The sequence below is a fragment of the Rhopalosiphum padi genome, chromosome 3 (assembly GCF_020882245.1).
Source record: "Rhopalosiphum padi isolate XX-2018 chromosome 3, ASM2088224v1, whole genome shotgun sequence".
In the NCBI taxonomy this organism is placed as follows: domain Eukaryota; kingdom Metazoa; phylum Arthropoda; class Insecta; order Hemiptera; family Aphididae; genus Rhopalosiphum; species Rhopalosiphum padi.
In genome coordinates this window covers 34,514,374-34,531,658 of record NC_083599.1, presented here as the reverse complement: position 1 = coordinate 34,531,658, position 17,285 = coordinate 34,514,374, and the positions used below count along the sequence as shown (strand labels likewise).

Sequence of the window (17,285 nt, the reverse complement as noted above, 5' to 3'; positions counted from 1 at the left end):
TCGATATATATATATTTATTTAATAATATTATAGAAGAAAGGTGCTTACCTATATTGACATATGATTATAATTTTGTTATTGTTATATTTATGACCACTCATCCCTAGCTGTGCTAAGAGTGGTCTTTTCAATCTGAACTCTGTATACTGCAATAGTAAAAACACTATCAACACATATTATTATTTCATCGATGTAGTTTTTTTTTCATAGTACCTATTGTGAATGTTAATTCAACACTTCAACAATAAAACCCCATTAATCATGGGAACATTGGGAACCATGTATTTACATATAGAAACATTTTATGTTATTGTAATATAGTCGTTGAGTGGGTATATTTATTATATAATTTTTATTTCAAAAATATATTCAATACTAACCACCGCCTTCTTAACACGTTCGTGATGATTTATATGCATATTATAATGCGGTATATGCATATAAAAGGTGGTTATTTTATCAATAAATGAATGGTTTTTAATTTATCTATTTTATTTCCCACTCTGAAGAAAAATAGCTCCTTGTGATTTTCTATGTTTATAAATACTTATTATAATATATTCGCTGTTCAATTTTTATACATAAAAAAAATAAAAAAAATATTTTATATCGGAGTTGGAGAGTATTTTAATATGCAATGATTTAAACGGCATCGAAAGTTTAGTTTTCGAAACTCAACGAGAAAGCAAAAACGAAATTTAATTTCGCTGAACCTTTTCATAGAACTATATTAGATACTGAGTCCTTTCACTTCCTTTGAAGATAACTATTTTCATTAAATAAACGTGTATAATATGTAGTTGTATAAATTATTCTGCTGTAAACAGAACATTTGACATATGTTAATATTTTCTCTTTCAGAAAAATGTCACTTTTGCTTTTTGATTAAACATCCACGGTATATGTATTCATATACATCATAACATATGTTTTGAACTTTCAAAACTAAATAAGGGTAAATAGAAAGGGTATTATTATATTATGTTATGTAGTTTTGAGACGGGTATAGACGTATAGTTACACACTGCTGAAATAAAAATATTATAACTGGGTTCATATTCATGTACGTATAATATACATCAACAACGGAAACTTTCAAACTTATATTGTAGACAATATATGATGTATATATTAAACCACTCAGGGACTTGCCTAGAAAATTTTACCCATGGTTTTAAACTTGCAAAATCATAAACATTATAAAAAATCAATAGATTGCGCACAATAGGCAATGCGTGTAATTTTAAGTTAATTTTGAAAAATGTCAAGAATTTCCAAAAACTGTGTGAAATAAATATATTAGGTAGGTACAGTAGGTACACTGTACACTATCTAAAGTATTTTGTAATTTTCTATTTTACTATTTTTGTTTGTTTTACCAATTTTCATTATACAGCTATATTAGTACAGTCATAAATCATAATTAGTTATTGTATAATGAACTTAATACAATTACTTTTAGATTGAAAATAAATTACTTACATAAATATTATAAATAAAGACCGAATTTTTGTGCAGCTAACATCTAAAAAACGTGCAATAAAAATGTTAAAATGTGCAAAATCGTGCAAAAACAAAATTTTATTATAGGTACTTGAGTACTTCAAATTTTATTTTTTACTTTTTTTTTTATAATATTATTATTTATTAGTATTAGCATTAACTATCATATAAAAATATAAAAATTAAAAAAAAAAAAATTATTTAAATAAAATAATAATAAACTGACAAATGACAATATATATATAAACTGACTTTACAATATTTGATTAAAATTTATAATCATGTACATTTCTAAGTTTTTTTCGGTAAAATTATGTCTTTTGTCACTTAATATATGTTTTAACTGTGAAAACGCACGTTTTACGTCGACACTTGTTATCGGGCATTGTTTGTAGCAGCTTATGATTTTTCTTTTAAATCTACGTCATTTCCATTTATTGAATCGTTGTATAGTTTTAAAATATTGTATCTGGAATTTTTATCAAATACTGATTTAAATTTTTCATAGATTATTTCTCCCTTTTCATACTCAATTGTCTTAAGTCCATCTCTACTACATCTATTTGATAATTTAAAGTAGAATTTTGTTATTCAAGTTTTGTAATTGAATTTGGCAACTGGGACAAATGTGATCGAATAAATGATAAATCAGATAAAATAAATGTACTATTTAAAATGGATTTTACTTTTTTAACAGATTGGGCATCATAATCAAATAATCAAATATGAGTTGACTACGGCTGCTGCGGATAGTACTGTATGAGTGTATGTAATCGATAATCTATTGACTACCGTAGTAGTTATTATCTTAATTACGAGTACATCGTATTATATCGATATTCGATATTAGATATAAAAGTCCAATACTTCATATCACAACATAATATATCAAAAATAAAAATAATACAAAAAATATTTGCATACAAAAGTACATTTTTATAAAAAAAAATCCAAAACGTGCAATTCTGTGCAAAACCCCAAAACGTGCAATTTTGTGCAACATAAATCTTTCTTTAAATTAATCTATATCTCTTGATTTGGATTTGTAGCTTGTTTCTATAGAATTAAGAACACGCAATAAAAAGATGAAAATTGCACGGGAATCCGGTCTTTAATTATAAATATAGATTTTATAATATAGGTAAATCAAAAATTAATTAACTAACTTGTTAATTGTTATATATCTATTATCTACTGATTAAATTAGCACACGAGGGAGGGATATAAATTGATATACATTTTTTTAAATTATACATGAATATATGTAAATATAGAAAATATTATATAACATTATAAATTTTGCTTTGATAGTTTGATAATAAACATTTTCGGTTTGAATGTTGTTCTCCTGTAAAACTGTTTTAAAAATCTAAACATAATATTTCAAAGGTACCTACATTTTCTCATTTCTATCATATTATGTTGAAAAATGAAAATCTAATTTAAAAAATGCTGAATATTATATTTTTAATTACAATTTTTATTTTTTTCACCCTTTTATAGTAAAACCATAATCTGCAACTTTTGATTTTCAAATAGTAACCTATATTTAAAATTACATAAAATAGTAGGGTTATTTTTTTTTATGAATTTTAACGTTAAAATAATTATTTTTAATTTAACCGTTAGTGAGTTATAGCTGCTTAAAGTGGGATGGTTTAAGGTTTTTAGGTGTTCGTCCTACAGGTTATTACGGCTGTGAGGCGTTGGTATAATTACATAATTACAAGTACAAACTACAAAGTTCATCACTGCGTCGATAGTTGATAACGAGTTTATTACTTATAAAAATATTTAATATGTACCTGGTACCTCTTATTATCTAGCTATTACCCATGTGACTACTGGTCTTCAGAAACAAGAAGTATTATAAAAACCAAAAACCACCCAACATTGAAAAGCTATAACTCGCTAAAAAATGAACGAAAAATAATAATTTGAAGTTAAAATTCATTAAAAAATAGTCCTATTAATTCAGTACATTATGTAGGTTGCCATTTTAAAATAAAAAGTTGGCAGTGGTTTCACTATTATCTAAAAGGGTGAAAAAAATAAAAATCTTTTACAGTTTGAGAAAAGCATGTAACAAAATATTTTGAAAACAAAATGAAACAAAATCAATACTTGACGAAATAATGACTATATAATGATAAAAGACTCACGCTGTATATTATAGTTAATATTTGATGGAAAAATTCTGAAAATTAGATATAGTATACACTTATAATTTATAATATAATTCATCATCGCACATTACATTATAGTTATAAGTTATACTATTAACATCAGACTTGAAAATATTATAATTGAAATCATAAAACATTAGTAATAAAATATTAGGATTTAAACGTTGAAAATAATATTTTGTAGACGTAAGAATAAAAAATATTTATTATTTAGGTACTTGCTGTAAACATTTTAAACATTATATTGTAAGCCTAATATTTAAATAATGTTTTAAATGTATTTTGTTATTGTTGCATACAGTACATGCAATATATTAATGTCTAACGTAATTTTTTATTTCATTTTAAAAATCAGGTTTGTTATAATTATAAATAATAACAATTGGTAAATAATTTTTTTTTAGTATTTCCATATTTCTCATAAATAAAAAAAAATATGTTTTATTAAAAATATAAGATACTATCTAATAACTTATTAATATGCCCAACACAAGTATTTAGGAAATTTGCAATCTATATATGCAATTATATTAATTATATGTGTTTGTAAGTAAATAATAATAATGGTTAATACTTACAAAATAAAACTATTATCATATTAACAAATAAAATACGTCCATATTTTACAGTAATAAGTATGTAATTATTGTAATTTGTTTTAAGAAAACAATATATTTATTATTTTTGATACACAAAAAGATATTATTCATAGTCTAAATTTTACGTCAATAATAATGTTCATATTATCATTTTTATAACTAACACAGTTTGAGGTTGGGTAGAACTCTCAAACCCCATCTTTTGGCCCATCGCAGAGAATCGGTATAAGTTTTATTATAAAATATCAACGTAATAATGACATTATTTTTTTTAATAGCCAAGGGGTCAACGTTCGTCTAATGACAATTTTATTTAATCTCACTAATTTCAGTAGGTATAAAAAATTTACAGGTATACATATAGGGTTCCTGTTTCTCAGAATTTTTTTATAGTCTAATACACGATAAGAAGTAAAAAAAATAATTTGGTTTTCATATTTGAAGGTGGTGTTTGATAGAAAGTTGGATCTAGTTGGTATTTTTAAGACGTCGAAAGTAAAAATTGACCTACGCTTGACACTGGTGGCACCTAAATACCTAATATACAGCAGAATAGTACCTAGTATCTATTGCCTACCTAGGACAGGTTAGGTTTTTTTTATTAATTTCTATAATATTATAATAAACAGATACTTTTCACTTTAATGCATTAATGTCATGAACTAAGAAAATATATTTATATTATATATCTCTTTTTAGTTGGCGATTCCCTTCACTTTCAACACCCTCTAACATAAGAATCTAGTATCATTAGATATTTATTTTGAATTGTAATTGTTTATAGTTTCAAGAAAGTTCTTAGTTTAAGCAAATGTATTATATAATTATTGTTATGTTTTTATTTATAAATAATAAATACAATATGTGACATTTAAATTTAAAGTATTTCTCTCTTAATATTCATATTATAATATATTAATATAATAATTATACAAATTATACCAACTCGGCAATACCCAACTGTTACCTACACCTCTAATCGATATATTCCACCTGTTGCCTCTTGCCACCTACTTTAAAATATATGGTAGCAAGCACGTATCCAGGATCAATTCTCGGGTGGGGGGGGGGTTTAAATCTGTTTAATACCTACATGAACTAAAAAGTGTGTAGTTAGTTTTTGTGTTATTATAAATATATGTCGCCAAAGTACTGTGGCGAGCTCATTAAATTGTCGGATACATTGATTGAATTTTTAAATCTACGTCGTGTGTTATTGTTGTACGGGTACTACCAAGATAGCTCAATGGCGGGAAAACGTTGATAACGAATACGGTTATAGTCTGTCAGCAAGGTGGATATATATCCACCTTGTCTGTCAGTTAAAGATATTATCTTTAATCGTGATAAGGATCCAACCAACTTCGGAGGCTAAAAAACAGTAACATATTGGTCTATGGTGCAATATAATAATATACAGTTTTTTTAATAATATTATTATCATCTATGATTGGAAAGTCATAAGATCTTGGCAGTCGGTGGGCCGAGGCTCGGAATCCGAATTGACACCAGACGGAATAATAATATTATATCGGGTAAGGGCATGCTATTTGGTTGGATAGATTTATCTTTTCTACCATAAACAAAAAAAAAAATCAAACGGCGCCAGTCACGTTTTTGATGGTAATTATTTTGTGACTTACCAGGCACCAGCGCTCGGTTAGCTCCTAGCGGACCATCGGCCGGCCGGATTGCCAGAGCCCAGAAGTGTCATACTAACTTCGATATTCAATAAAAACACCCGCTTGTTACATACCCGTCGCTTAGTGTTCACCTGTTCGCTGTTAAGTCTTTGTGGTATCCGTTTAGTGCTTAGTTAGATACATTTTTTCCACAGTATCCACTCGCTGGTCGTACGCACCGTTTGCAACTCCAATTGCTAAGGCGAGTCAATAAGTGCTGTTGCAATGAGTAAGTGCTACAGTACCTACCTATTTAAACGAAATAAAATACTTAACATATTGTATTGTTATGAACAATATCTAGTACCCATTGGGTAAAAATCTGTGACTTCTGTAAAGGTCTGTCTGGAACAAAATGATATTATATTCTATCAACTCGCAGCTTTTTATTAATAAAATAAATAAATAAATAAATTCAAATTTCATCGACATCGGTTGCGCTGCGTAAGTCAAGATTGTGCGTTAATAATTGTTATTCGATCACATATGTTAGTATTAAATGCTACGTACAACTATTCGTCAACAGAGACTATAATGTGTGTAATACGCTGTTTTTGGTGTGAGAAGCACATGTTTAAAATTAGGATTACTGGTTTAGTGCAATTCCTAGTAGCCGCAGTAGTTTTAATACAACATTTATTTATTAATTATTATAATACAATACATTATCCTTATGTTCCAGGCAGACTAATACATTTTTGTTGACAGATGACATTGTGTTACCCATTACCTATATTAGTCATCAGAATATGTTAGGTATTGGTCATTACTCATTATGAACAAATATTGAACATTACTGTTATTACTTGTTTTATTAGTTATTATGTGTAATTAGTTATTACAGTTAACTTTGGTTCATAGTCATGTTTATGTGTGGGTAATATTCTTTAGTTCATTTGGTAACAGTAATAGAAAAGTTTCATTGTACATTTGTACTGTATAGCTAGATAGTAACTAGTAAAAATAATATATTGGTTTTTGTTATATAGTAATTTTCTTAATTGTAGGTTCTAAATACAAATCAAAACTGTTATAAATGTACATTAATAGTTAATATTAATGATATAGGGATAATCAATATAAGCTTATACATAAGTAAATTACTTTTTTTTAAATATGTACCCTGTTTTTTTCCTCATTTTCATTACCTATTGTGAAAACTACCAAAATGTAGGTACAACTAATTATCATTATTAACTGAACGTTCTCATAAAGCTTCAATTACAGCATTGTCTCCTTACAATATTACATGAATCTATCTTATCTGATATCAAATATGTACTAGTAAATTTGCAATTATTATTTTTTTTCAGTATTTTAGAGTAATTATTAAAGGAACAATTCCATTTTTTATATTTAAAGGTATTTTCCATTTATTAAGCTATAAAATTCATAAAAATTGTCAAAATTAAAATAATTAAAATTCATATTATAGCTTCATTATTTTAAGAAGCTAAAAGGTACAACATAATGTATTTATTTAAAATCAAAAATATGATTAAACCTTCTACGGATCAACAAAAACATAAATGCAATATTTATTAAGATTTTATTTTGAACAACATGTTTCACAGTGATTCACAAAATATTTTCAAAACAATTATCCACTAAATAATTTTTATTATAAATAAGGGGGAATAATATTTTAATTAAGAATTTAATATCACCACGAGACACTTAGTAGTATAAAAATCTCAATAATTGGAAAATATTGTCTTTAAGTATATTTAAATATTTCAAAGTTCATAATTTGAATAAATTCATCATTAAATAAAAAAATGAGCATACTTATTGAATCATCCCATGTACATCGAAATCTAAAATTATGTTTAGAGGTGATGCCTAAATAACAATTAATAGATTGGATAATAATATTTATAAATTCATTAACGTATAGTAAATTTAATTACCAATATTTTGTTTTTAGTACTTATTTAATATTTTTGTTTAATTTTAATACATCTAATACATATGTATATATCGTGGGAATACGATCAAATCAGGCATTTTACTAAATGCCTAGACAAATAATCAAAGAATTTAATTTTTATACAATTTTACTATCGGCCTAGACATTAAGTTAAATTTATGTTTTAAGTCAGTGAAATAATAAAAATGAACAATATGTATTATTTTAAAAATTGAATTATATTTTCTTATTAATTATTTTTTGCTATTCTATATAAAAAAAAACTATGTATTATTTAAAAATATAAATAAGTATTGGTAATTACTATAGGTAGACCGGTCAGCGTTTTTGTTTTAAAAAAAATGTTAAATGTTCCAGCAAATGCCACCAAACAATAACATGTAGCAACAAATAATAACTAAAAATTAACAAAAATTAGTTTATTACTAATTACCTATATTTATTTATAATTTATGTTTTAAAACAATAGTATCAAAAGACATAAAATTAAATATATTTTATATACCTACATGTTTTTCATAATAATAAATAATGCATAGTTTTTTTTTTTTTTTTTTATATAGAATAGCAATAAATAACTAATAAGAAAATATAGTTACATTTAACTAAATCTTAGTTGATAGTAAAATAGTATAAAAATTAAATTCTTTGTTTATTTGTCTACCACATAATTTGTTTTTTATATATCCCATTATACACGATAAGAAGTTAATAAAATAATTTTTACAAAGCCACTTGCTATGTTCGCAGGAAAATACATTTTCTAACTATTTATATATCTATAAAAATACTAATTATAATATAATAAAAGTTGATACTTCATATTTCATTTATTTAGATACAAATTTAATAATAAGTCTTAACAGTAACAGTATACGAAAAAAAATATATACAAAATTAACAGTAAATTTATAATTTCAGTAAACAAGATTATCAAACTACACAGTAACAGCGTGAACTGTAACAAGGTTTAACTAAATTATTATTATTAGTTCGTAGATTATTTTATTTTATTTGCACGAGATTCGTAATTTATAAAATGGTACTAAATCAATAATCAATGTATTATAAACACCACGAGTCACTCTAAATTACTTACACGAGAGTTCTTGGAATGAATGATCTATGGAATTAGTTATAGAATTGTCATATAATTTTATTTTATTTAATGTTCATTACAGTAAAGGTTTTAAATGTATTTCAATTCTCTATGTTAATAAATATTTGAAAAATTACAATAAATAATCAGTCAATACGCTTTGGATATTCCTGGATAAATCAATGGAAGTCTGCATTAACAGTAAAAAATATTTCTGACAAAGAAATATTAGAAAGTTAAAAAAATTAAATATTTAATACTATTTAAAACTGTGGTGATAAAATAAAAAAATAATATGGCCAACGAGGACAAAGCAATGTGAAAAAAAAATATTTAAATTTATATACAAATAATTATTCAAATACATTTTAAGTATATAATTATTTATCCGATAAAAATAGATATTCTTTCATTAAAACTATTTTCGCCTAAAAAGAACCTCAACTATTATTAATCTAGTATAATGATACTAAATTGACCCAGTCGACACATGCAGGATATTTAATTCTTTACATAGACTGTTATTAATAATAGTTCTATACTTAGTAAGAAGAAATAACTAATAAAACATTTCAAAATTAATTAAGTTCTCATTAATAAATAATTACACTTAACATATACTTAACATCAAATGAATTATAGTTTTGTTAAGTTTTGTAATATAGTATTATTGTTATATAGTATTAGTGTATATTTCTAATAATAATATTAATTTGGTTTTAGGTGATGAAAAATTGCAGCAGGTAAGGTATCTTTTATTTGTATTTACACTCTGTCTAGCAAGGGAGCACACTGATGCCTGAAAAATTGATTATTCTGTGAATCTCCATGTGACTTATAGTGGAACTGGTCTTAATGGCAGGGTGTTTATTGATGATACACAGGATTTGTGTGTTTTCTTGCTATACAGAGTATAGTAAGATTGTAAAATTATTATAGTTTTAATAGTGACTTACTGGTATTGCTAGTTTTTTTAAGTATATTTTTGATGTATTAAATTAGATATATAAGCAATAGCCGCTCCTGTCTTGAGCTATTAACTTACTATTTGAGTACATTTTTTTTTTAATGTGTTGAGCAGTTAAGAAGAAGTAGGTATAGTGAGGTGTCCTCACTATGGTATGAGGTATAGTAATAGGTATGAGAGTATAGAACTAATAGTATAATATTGTGAAACCATTGTGTGTTACTTGTTAGTACTTCAAATACTAGTATGAGCCACCAGGTACCAGTATACAGGTACCTATATATGTATATATAGTATATCAGGATAGGTACTTATTATGTTACTACTTACTTTAGATTTTAAAATTTTCTCAAATACTTTAAGATGTCTGACTATTTAGAGGTAAATACTTGTTTGCATATTTTAATCAAATATATTTCAACTAATATTGATAAAATTATTAGATTTTCATTTTTCTTAAAAAATTCCAATTAGGTCCCTTTATAAAATAGGATGTGGCATTTTTTTTCATTTTAAACATTTTCGTCAAATTTTTGTGGAAAATAATTAATAAAACAAACTTTATGGTATTTAAATTTTGTTAAAAATACTTTTAAAAACTATTTAAAGTACTTAAAAACATTGTTTTTAGAAAACCATAAAAATACTTCAAAAAGTATTTAAATGTAAATGTTTAGATATTTGTATTCGAATACTTTACAAGATTGAAAACAGCATATTCAATCTATAATGTGAAGGTTATAACTTATAAGGATTAACAAAAATAATAAGTAGATTTTTAAAATAGGTTTAACCATTTTATATTAATTTATTATTCACTATTATTGTAAAATAATGTATTACATAAATACAGATTTAATAATAAAATTACTAAATATAAATTTGTTACTATAAACTATTTATAATAAATACATAAAACTTGCTAGTACTTAATGTTCTTCAAATTCTTTTATGAGTGAATTACAATTACTTTTTCATAAAAACAGATTTTTGTAAACTAAGTAAAAATTAACAATATTTTTTATTTAAACTATTTTTAATTATAATAGATAACTATTCTTAATTCAAGTTGATTATTTTACTAATCTTTATTTAATTAAGATAAAAGTATAAACAAGTAAGCTGGGTAATTTTTATTAAAACACTAAATATTGTAATAGTAGTTCAGGTAGACAACCAGAGAGGACTTATATTTTAATACTTTAATTTAATTTTAAACGTTATTTAATATCATGATGAATACAATATACATTTTGCTTACTATTATGCAGGATGCATTCATAATTTTTTTTATTGTGTATTGGTTGACCCATTTAACTTAAGATACTCATTAAATAAATTATTAACATTTTTGAAAGTGTTTTTAAGTTATTTTTAATGTATTGAAATTTAATTTAAACGTTTTTTTAATGTATTGATTTTACAATGATGTGTGTTATTCTTTTTTTGGATATCTGGGGATACCTTTTGAGAAAAAGAGCGACCAGGACTAATCAAAGTAACCAGATTCTATATATTACCTAATTTTTACTTAAATATAAAAATTGACCTTGAGAAGAGGGCCTTGAGTACTCTCCACGGGACAGGTAATAGCAGAGGACATTGCTAATAGAAAATAACTGTTTATAAATGACTATTATTGTGGAAAAAAACGATTTAATTCATTAGATTATTACCTTACTTCCATTAAATTTTTATATATTTGCTATGCAGACAAATCGAAGACATTGAAAAAAAATATTAAAGATACGCACGATTTTTTTTTCATTAGCATTAAATAAGGTAGACTGCAAAGTGACAAACCGTCCTTGTTCAGAATTGTTTTTCGTATACAATGATATTAGATCATTAAATTCAAATTTAATACCATTACAGTAACCCACTTATTATTTACTGTAAAGCAGAGCGGTACCCACATAATCACTTTTTTAAAACTATTTTTAATGGATTATATATTTTTAAATTTTTTGCTTTTTTGAATGATTACATGTATTTTAATTCTGTTTTTATACCGAAAATACTGAATACTCTCTTGATAGTGGGTTATTAAATATTAATTTTCCCTCTCCAGTCCAAAATCCCAATTCTCTAATCTTCTACAAACTTGATGTTAAGTTTTTGTTTGTTTATTTTTTAATTTATTAAGGAAAATTAAATAAGAAAAAATAAGACACTAATAAAATCACAAAAATTGACGTGACGCAACTTGGAAGTGACTCGACAGTCAAATCACTTGTAACTGATCATTCACGCCTTAGTAAATAATTAGTAACTAGTAGCGTTGTCTGTTGTGTTCCATTGAACAACATAGTTAGTGATTTGCATCAGTAATTAGTTTCTAATGAATAGCTCCGTGTCTTGAGTGCCTTAGTCAAAATCACACACCTAGGAAACTGAAACTGTAAAGACAATACATCAAACCTGTAAAATGTAGCAATATCCTTATCATAATTTATGGGTAGTGAAACATTATAATTGACACTCACACTATTATATCTCCATAACAGTTTTTATCCATTCCAAAAAAAAAATAATAAAATAAAATAATACATATTACAAATTTGTTGTGATTGTTAAGAAGTCCAAATGATGGGATATCTTTACAAAAGAACTGTGTGGAAACATGTTACAGCGGTGCAAAAAGCAACATATTTATCCGAATATGATTAATTCCTTTCTGTAATAGATTTCATGTTTAAATATTCATTGTGTTATGTTATGAATTATAGCTTTTAATTTTTTACTTAATAATTGTCTTATAAATAATATGATTTTTTAAATATATTAATTTTTTAGGGTCATAAAATCACAACAGTAAATTCATCAACTATTCCAAGTATGAATTCAGGTAAGTTTATAAAAAACAATATTAAATGTTAGTTAGACCTGTAGAAGATATGTATAATGAAATAATTAAAGATTAAAAATTATATTTACAATCAATTACTATAATTAATATAAGTATATTGGTTTATAAATGTTGTAAATTGTTTTGGGATTTATTTTTGAAGTTTTATAACATTAGTATGATAAATAAATTTTCAGAAGATTATGTTATATATTTTATTTGCTTTGTAATAAGTAGTATAATATATACCTAATATTAAATAGAATGTACGTAATAATATATAAATTATATATTATATTAATATAATATTGATTTTTCAAAAATATCTATTTAAGGCATATCATATAATTGTGTATAATACAGCAAATATTTATATTGTGGTAGTTGTCTAATGTTTATGTTAAATTTTATTCAAAGAAAAATGTTTTCATGTAGAAAAAAATAAGATTTTTAGTAGTTTTATTATATTTGAATTCCATATAATAAAAAAATGCATTGAGTTAATTCCTAACTATTTAATAATATACCTTAAATTATTAGTTTTTGAAATTTTGAATTAATGTTAACATTATATTAATTATAACTGCATGTGATTGATTACTCATTTAGGTCATTTTAAATAACATATTTTTTTATATTTTAATTTTAGTTAGTGTAGACTATAGACAGTAGAAATTAATTATGTTTAATATTTTAGGAATTCTATGTATGAATATGATAGACCAAGATAATGCTGTATTAAAAATTCATACCGAACCAAAAGACATTATTTTAGACCAGGAAGTGGTTTCATCCAAAGAATGTTCAACAACTACAAAGACAGATAAATCATTAACTAGTTCAACATTTAAAGTTTCTGTAAATGGTAATCCAGTTCATGAAAAAATATCAGATATGCTATCAATTTCAACTCCAGTTACTGGAATTTTATCATCAGTGGCATATTCTATGATTGATGTACAGACTACACAAAATCTTCTTTATTATGAATTTCCGAGAACTATTACAGCAATATCATCGATACCAACCGATTTTATGCTAGTTTCTTGTATACCTCGTAATATCATGTCATTATATGTACAACCAAGAATTGATTATGAACTGCAGTTTAATATATTTAATGCTCGTAACATACTCAGATGTACTACATTCATATATGGGCCAAACGTGGTAAATGTATTACCAAAAATTGAGCATTTAAAATACTCTATGAAAATATGTTACAATGATAAGCATCTTTCACCTTCAATGGATGTTTTTAAAATCACAACTGGAACACAAGTAACACAATCATTTCAATTAAAATGTGTAGAAAAGGTTTCAGTTAGAAAACTACAAAATGTGAATGGAATCAATTTATACAATCCTCATGAGCTTATTAATAATCTCAATAATGATGTAAAGATTACAACTGACATCAGAAAGGTAATGATTTTAATAGAAAGTAATGTTTATGAAATATATTTATTAAATTACATTATATAGTAGCAGTTATTGCTACTATGCCATTTTACAATAATTTTATTAAATACAATATTATTACTATTCTAGAAAAATCAAACATCAACAAATAACCAGACAAATTGACCAAATTAGACCATTATAATAGAACACGAAAATTTGATGTGAATTCATTACACTGCATAATTTACAGGTATTAAATCTATAACTTACATTAATTGGATCAATAAAAATGTCTTTTATTCAAATATAAAAATAAATTTTACTGAATAGTGCATTGCATTATATTAAGTATGGTAGATTTAATATATATTCATAATTTAATAATTAACAGTTTAGACTCCGCTAACACCAATTCAAATAACATAACTATTTCACTCTTATGATTTTTATAAAATCATACAAGTATTTTGTATGCTTCCTAATAATGTTTAAGATTTTTTTAAATAATATTAATTTAGTATGTATTTTAATATTTGTTATTTATTAATGTCATGCAATGTTACTTCACTGTAGTATTTCATTTATTTTAATATTAATGGCAAGATTTTAACAATTTTTTATTAAGTAAGGATGTTTAACTTAAAAATAAAGTGTATTCTAGATTAATAAAATAAAATAAAATAAAACACACTACTCAAATATGATATATCATATATCTAAAATATACGCAAGATAATAATATTTGAACAATTATAAATTAAATATAATTAATTTTTGGTTTTGCGGATAACAGAAGATTTATTTAAAAATTTAATAAAAACTAAATTTTAAATATATTGACTATTAAAAATATGTTGTTAAATAACAATATGTTTATATTATAACAGTTAATTAAATACAATTTGAAATTTATTATTATTGATTTCATCTATAATTGTTATTATAATAAATAATTAAATATATTTAAGTATTTTATGGATTGTATACAACCCTGGACTTAGTGGACTTCCACATGCGTTATCATAGTGAGTTTCAGTAATATGCTATCAATTTTAGTTATAAATTTAAAAATAAATACAATAATATTTAAAATAACAATTATTGTATATCTTGAAAAAAGTATTTATACTGTTTTATTTTTATTTCATATCAACATTGCTCATCATTCATCACATAAAATAGTATTACAGAACTCGTAAAAAATTATTGTTAGCATACCCCACAATATAAATATATATATATAAATATAAATATATATTTCCTATTTTTTCCCAAACAATATTAGCTATTGAATCTTTTGCTCTAGTTATTCATGTTTTTTTTCTGAGATTAAACATCTAAAATTTTCTCTGGGAGATGTATTTTAAATAAATTGAATTAATTATAAATTTCTAGTTAAATATTTTATTAATGATAATAAATCGTTTAAAAGTAGAAGTGATGTCGTACCTATTTAGTTAATTATTTGTAAATAATAAAATCATGTTTTTATGTTTGTCTTGTGAATTAAAATATTTTAAATTATTATTATTATTGTAAATTATAATATAATGCAATGTTTGTTTGTAAATTATTGGAAGTCTATGTGGTAAACAGGAAAAATATTTTTTTGGATTTAACCACAATGTAATAAAACTGTTTTTCTAATTTATATACTTACCTATATTATTATTTGATATTTTCCACTTAGTATATACAGGGTGATTCTTTTCATCACTTATTATTTAAATCTATTAAGGGTTTTGAAAATACTTTTCCTTATAAAGTTTACAGTTGAAATAAAACAACATTTTTATTAGAAAAAATATATTTCAATATTATTTACTGTTATAATTTTTAAGTGTTTTACTTTTTTAAATGACAATAATTTTCTTATGCCTATAAATAGGTAGTACAAAACAAATCAAAATATTTTTAAATTTTTACCGTTTATAGATAATGTAAATTTAAACATTCGGTGAAATGTTATGAATCTTTGGTTATTATTTTTAGAATTAAATCTAAAACAAAATCGATTTTTTCGAAAATTCCCTTTTATCTTTTGTTTGTTCATTCCGATTGTTAAAAATAATACTGTACATTTTTTACTTATGATTCCTCAAAGTACCAATTAGATTAACTTTTTTACCAGAAAAATTACTGAAGATGAAAATCGAAAGGAATCCTCAGACACAAAAAAAGGACTCATCATTGTAAAATCAAAATATATTATCCTCGCTCCGCTCAGAATCTAAATTTGAAATTCGGGATAATTTATGAATTATAATTATTTAAAATACAAGTGAGTGGAATGGAGTAGTGCGGAGATATCTTGCAAAATATTACAAAATATTACTTCAGAATAGTAAATCAAAAATGTATGTTGTCATTCAAAAAACTAAAAACTGAAAATTAAAACAATAAAAAATACCTAAAATTTTATATTTTTAAAAAATGTTGTGTTATTTCGACTGAGAATTATGTAAAATAAATATTTTCAAAAATCTTCATAGAATTTGAAATAATTAGTGGTTTGATAAAAGAAATACCCAGTATTCATATTATGTTTTTCATTATGAATTAAAACTTAGTTTTCAATACTAAATAATATGAATTGTTAAATTGTTAAATTGTTATGTTATTAAAATATAATTCTTACAATTTTTGATATGTTAAAAAAATTGCATAATATGAGTACAAAATAAAATTATTAATTGATAAAAATTTTAGTTCGCTCAAGAGTATCTTTAAGCTACTACAGATAATTTTTTGTTTCTTTTGTAATTTTTTTTTTTTGAATTATTAAGTTAAATATTTTTTATATACATTGAGTGTTAACCTGTTCATTCAATAATTTTAAGTTTTATTTTAGAAAAATAATTTAAAATTCATGGTTTTATACAATACTATATTTTTATTGATTTATAATAAAAATGATAATTTGAACTTCAATCTTATATAAGATGATTTATCAAGCATGTTCACTTTTTTCTTCTTCTTTTAGTTGGTGAATAAATTGATTTATCAATATGTGTGTTATTTTTACTGTTCTATTGATTTTATATTGATAATTTGATTTTCAACTTT

At 23.8% G+C, this 17,285-nt stretch overlaps 1 protein-coding gene across 1 annotated transcript; it reads left to right on the top strand.

The window, feature by feature from the left end:
* The first annotated feature begins 5,666 nt into the window (after positions 1 to 5,666).
* LOC132926454 (uncharacterized) lies at positions 5,667 to 14,627 on the top strand. Its single transcript, XM_060990811.1, has 6 exons — positions 5,667 to 5,824; positions 5,936 to 6,200; positions 9,724 to 9,743; positions 12,764 to 12,815; positions 13,513 to 14,240; positions 14,367 to 14,627. The coding sequence occupies exons 2-6, from the start codon at positions 6,197 to 6,199 to the stop codon at positions 14,400 to 14,402; spliced, it is 840 nt and encodes a 279-aa protein (XP_060846794.1). The 5' UTR covers positions 5,667 to 5,824; positions 5,936 to 6,196; the 3' UTR covers positions 14,403 to 14,627.
* Positions 14,628 to 17,285: the final 2,658 nt, after the last annotated feature.